Raw genomic sequence first — 5,654 nt, 5'->3', positions numbered from 1 at the left:
GACTGACTTTACTTAGTAATTTTGCTAAAAGTACGGCTCCCTGTAGCTCGAGTCTTGGAAGTGATACTGTCTTTACAGGAGCAACCCTTGTCCTTGATGCGACAAGATTAATCCTTATGTTATTATCTCTTGTTTGAACACGACAGTAAACTACTGCTGCGTATGCTTTCTCTGACGCATAACAGAACCCAAACAACGTTATTTGATCTCTTTCAGTACTAAGCGTATTGATCCAACGATTGATTCTGATGTCATTGACAATTTCTAAGTCTCTTCTTATAAACTGCCATTCTTCCTTCAGTTCATCTCTAATTTCTTGGTCCCATCCAACTTCTTCTAACCACAATTTTTGGACTAGCATATTTGCTTTTACAATAACCGGTGCTATCCATCCGAGTGGATCAAATAACTTCTGTAAATCAGACAGGATAGTTCTTTTTGTTATGTTCAATGTTATTGGTTCTAAATTCAGTTGATATCGAACTCGTCTAGACCAAAAGTCCATATCAAACCAAGAACTTTTATGGTACCGACTAGTTTGATATCCATATTAGCCATTGTGGTGACTTTGTTGAATTCTATAGACTTTAAGAACTCTGCGTCGTTGGATGCCCATTTCTGAAGTTCAAAGCCTCCTCGTTTTAGAATTGTGGTGACATCTTTGCTAAGACAGATTGCCTGCTCGGTTGTGTCACCGCCTGACATGACGTCATCAACATAAAAGTCTTCACGAATAATCTTAGCAGCTTCAGGATACGGTTTGCCTTCATCTTCTGCGAGTTTCATCAGCGCTTTTATGGCAAGGTAAGGCGCAGATGCCGTACCAAATGTAACAGTTTTGAGTCTGTAATCTTTGATATCAACGTCATGGTTTTTAGATGTTGTGTTGCCGCGCCACAGCACTCTATGGTAATCTGTATCTTCCTTATCTAAAAGTATCATTCTATACATTTTGACTACGTCGCTGGCGAAGCACACTCTATGCATTCTCCATCTCATTGCCCCCCCCCGCTCGGCGCGCTAGCAAACGGACGTGTTACTTGTGCTCTCCGGTTATAAATCATATTTCGCGTTGTTCATTCAACAACATTATTACTAAAGGGATTACTCAGTGAACACTCGTTAAAAACAGTGAAATTCATCAATAAAACGAAATAACTAATACCAAAGTTCGTTAAGTGCATGTGCAACAAGTGGACGTTTGAACAGTGACAATAAGTGGTTGACCTTGACAACCAAAGACCAGCCGACGACCCTTGAGTGCATATCTCTACAAACGGCAAGCGCCTGCCCAATTCCCAACTAGGACAATTGTGTTTGTGACTCAGTGCCATAAGTGTGGCGGAACTATCCAACGGTTGAGGGTTCGAACCCGCGTCGATTAATGCTCTTTTTGTGATTTGTTTCGAGTCCTTTTCAACTTTATCAAATCATTCCAAATTCCAATGTCCAAAGCAACAAGATCACCGCCAAACCAAAATGTTCCGACGAGATCCGAATCGGACATACAAAAACTATTAGCTGCAGAAGCTATAAGCCCTAGTAGTAACTCTGTGAACATTACGCAGAGAACAAAACGACAGTGGCCGTCAAATACTAGCGAGAATATCAACAACTACCTGACCGAATTTAAATACGAAATGAGGGACATGTTTCACCAACTAATCAGTCAACAAAATACACGCATGGACAAGTTAGAAAACCACATCATAGAGATAAAACAATCAAACAGTAAGATCGAAGAAACAAACACCGAAATAGAAAGATCAATGACATTTATCACCGATCAATTAACAAGTCTTGAAACTAAAATTTCTAGCCTAGAAACGAAAAGAAACTCCACTGCCTCTAAGTTAACGACACTTGAAGAAAAGCTGGAATCTTTTGATCGCACAATTATTAAAACTAGCCTAGAGCTACGTAATGTTCCAAAGAGACAAAATGAAACAAAGCAGATGCTGTATGATTCTTTGAAGGAGCTCTCTAAATGTCTGAACTACGACCTACAACTCTCAGACATTCGCGATGTCGTACGCCAATCCTCAAAGAAAGAAAAGACTTACTCTTCATTAACGGTGGAATTCAATAATACGCTTACCAAAAGTAACTTCATGGCAGCTGTTAAAAGCTACAATAAACAAAACGCAAGCAATAAATTGAACTCAACTTGCCTTGGAATATCACCAAACACCCCAGTATACATAGCAGAACAACTTACTGCATACTCAAAGCGGCTTTTCTACTTAGTTCGGCAACTTGCTAAGGATAACAACTACAAATATAGCTGGACATCAAACGGGCGTATTATGTTGAAAAAGAGCTCGGACAGTCAGTCTGTCATAATTAAATCCGAGCAGCAACTTAAGCAATTGTCTGCTCGTGATTACGCATGACTAGTTTACCATAAGTTTAGTTTTATGAACCTAGTTTTAATTTACCTTGTTAAATTACATTCACTGTATCATACCTTCATTACCATACCATACAAAACCTCCCACACAAATAACCAAAAGAAAGAATCTTACAAACTGAACCAGTTCTTACACACAGTACACACAATACAAATAATCACATATACTTCAACACAACAAACTACACATAAAATTCATTACCCCTACATATCATCACAATATCACCAAAGATACTTTACGACTTGCCCCTTTAAAATTATAATAAAACAATTTTTTCATCACCTTGCGTATCCCCTACAAAATATTAAATTAATTAGCGTCTATAACCTTATTTCAAGCCGTCAACCAATAATAATATATTATTATTTTTTAACTAAAAATGGCTAACATTGACGACCTTATCTATATATATAAAAGAAAGTCGTGTTAGTTACACCACTTATAACTCAAGAACGGCAGAACAGATTTGGCTGAAAATTGGTAGGGAGGTAGCTTAGAGCCAGGAGATGGACATAGGCTACTTTTTACCCCGGGAAAATGACGCATTTCCCGAAAAAAATCAGGTGGCGAACGAAGTCGCGAATAATCCATTTTATAATGACATTGAATTAACAAAATTCCGTTGTCATGGCAACTGTTTTAATGGTGGATATGCCATAACGCGACTTCGTTATCTATATATATAAAAATGAATTGCTGTTCGTTAGTCTCGCTAAAACTCAGTCACAAAAAAAAGTACATAAAAAAAAGAAAAACAACAAATACCTAGATATTTTTAAAATAGAACAACCAACTAATATGTCAAATCCAATCTGTATTTAATAAAAATTGAATAAAACATGAAGTTTTAAGAATTATTACAATATTATATCTATCTTTGTGGCTACGTGCGCGAGAACTTTCTTTACTTTGGTGATCCTTTGTGATAGTGACACTTTACTGCTAAATGAGCAGGAAATTTTCTCAATTTGATTAATTACAATTTACGAAACCGAGGAGAAGACGATCTGACTTAGGTCGTCCATTTGCGATCCATGAAAGACAACCTACAGTACCTATACCATTTGGCAGTCCATTTAGAAAATGGTCAACGAGTTTATTTTAATGAATCTAACGCGGCAGACAGAGCGGCACATCCACAGTCGACAACATTAACAAGTTTCTTCACAGTCTGTCAAACTGATGATTTTGCTCGCACTTTGGTGTATGCTGACATGCCACGCTATTACACATGGAACGCATCATCAAAATCGTTTCAGCGTCGAAAACAAGGAACACCAGTTGAAGGACATCCAAATGTATTTGCTTCAGATGCTCTGGGTCGCATCTACACAGTACATCCAAATAACGATGAATGTTATTATTTGCGGTTGTTGTTGGTGAATGTTCGTGGTCCGACATCGTTTAAACAACTGAGAACAGTTGATGGACAGCTGTGTGCGACTTACCGTGAGGCATGTCAACTATTACATTTACTTGAGAACGATTCGCACTGGGATGATACGCTCAAGGATTCCGTAATATCTTCGTCGCCGCATCAAATTCGTACGTTGTTTGCGATTATCATATCGACATGTTTCCCCTCGAATCCAAAAGATTTGTGGGTTAAGTATAGAGATGACATGTCTGAGGATGTTTTGCATCGTGTGCGCCGTCAAACTTTGAATCCTACACTACAAATGAATGAAGAAATTTACAATGACACATTGATCATGTCAATGATCATCAAGATATGTGTTTATTGATGGCAAATAAAGTATTGTCGTGTTTGGGAATGACAGCACCTAATCGTCATATGCACGATGCATTAAACCACGAGTTGCAAAGAGAACATCAGTACGACATTGAAGCATTGGCCGAAACAGTTCGTACAAATGTTCCACAATTAAATCAACAACAAAGAATTGCGTACGACACTTTGATAGAAGCTGTGAACAGTGGATCTGGTGGAATTTATTTCCTTGATGCTCCCGGAGGAACCGGAAAAACGTTTTTAATTTCATTGCTTTTGGCGAGGATCAGATCGCGAAATGATGTTGCTCTAGCGTTGGCTTCATCTGGAATAGCTGCAACTCTGCTGTATGCAAATTGATTGTATGGGATGAATGCACAATGGCCCATAAGAGGTCACTGGAGGCACTGGACAGAACGTTGAAAGATCTTCGTGACAACCAAAATATTTTCGGTGGGGCCATGATTCTGTTGTCAGGTGATTTTCGTCAGACTCTTCCAGTTATTCCCCGATCAACTGTTGCTGATGAACTAAATGCATGCCTTAAATCATCAAATTTGTGGCAGTACGTAAAGACACTCCACTTAACAACTAACATGCGAGTATTTTTGCAACAAGATGTAACTGCAAATGTTAGAAGTTCGTTAGAAGTTTGTGGAATCAACTTGGAGTTTCCCTGTTTCGCGCATGGACAATTATACACCACAAAACAAAACAAAAAATATAGTTTATGAGAAAGCTTTAAATTAATAAACAGACAGTATTTTAACAGTGTGTGTCTGTGAATATCAAGTTTAAACCTTATAAATGGCCAGTATTTCAGGAAAACTCTTTCTGTGTAACTGTTTTCTAAGTAAGCAACATGATGTAAAATATGTGAAAATAATAATAAAACTTCATGCTTTATTCAATAAATACTTTTTTATTAAATACAGATTCGTTTTAAATCATTTTATACAAAAGATTAGGTCTTTTATTTATCGATGAGGCAGTACGAAGTCTGCCGGGTCAGCTATAGAAGAAAGCGTGAGCGGAGCTGCGCGGGTCAGCTAGTTGAAAATATAGATAACTAGCTGACCCGCGCAGCTCCGCTCACGTTTTCTTCTATAGCTGACCCGGCAGACTTCGTACTGCCTCATCGATAAATAAAAGACCTAATCTTTTGTATAAAATGATTTTAAAACAAACAAATCGAATCTGTATTTAATAAAAAAGTATTTATTGAATAAAGCATGAAGTTTTATTATTATTTTCAATACATCATGTTGCTTACTTAGAAAACAGTTACACAGAAAGAGTTTTCCTGAAATACTGGCTATTTATAAGGTTTAAATTTGATACAGACACACACTGTTAAAATACAGTCTGTTTATTAATTTAAAGCTTTCTCATACACTATATTTTTTGTTTTGTTTTGTGGTGTATAATTGTCCATGCGCGAAACAGGGAAACTCCAAGTTGATTCCACAAACTTCTAACGACTGTCCTTGCGATTTATTTATGGTCATCGC

At 37.5% G+C, this 5,654-nt stretch overlaps 1 protein-coding gene across 1 annotated transcript; it reads right to left on the bottom strand.

Moving 5' to 3' along the window:
• Positions 1 to 468: 468 nt before the first annotated feature.
• LOC142986630 (uncharacterized) lies at positions 469 to 951 on the bottom strand. The gene has a single exon (XM_076135166.1). It carries the CDS (start codon positions 949 to 951, stop codon positions 469 to 471), a length of 483 nt encoding a protein of 160 aa, XP_075991281.1.
• Positions 952 to 5,654: the final 4,703 nt, after the last annotated feature.

The sequence above is a fragment of the Anticarsia gemmatalis genome, chromosome Z (genome assembly GCF_050436995.1).
Source record: "Anticarsia gemmatalis isolate Benzon Research Colony breed Stoneville strain chromosome Z, ilAntGemm2 primary, whole genome shotgun sequence".
Lineage (NCBI taxonomy): Eukaryota > Metazoa > Arthropoda > Insecta > Lepidoptera > Erebidae > Anticarsia > Anticarsia gemmatalis.
The sequence above is the reverse complement of the archived record's forward strand: the minus strand, read 5'-3'. Positions and strand labels throughout refer to the sequence as shown.

Excerpts from the sequence above, each read along its gene's own strand:
- LOC142986630 (XM_076135166.1), bottom strand. The coding sequence starts at position 951 with ATGTATAGAATGATACTTTTAGATAAGGAAGATACAGATTACCATAGA.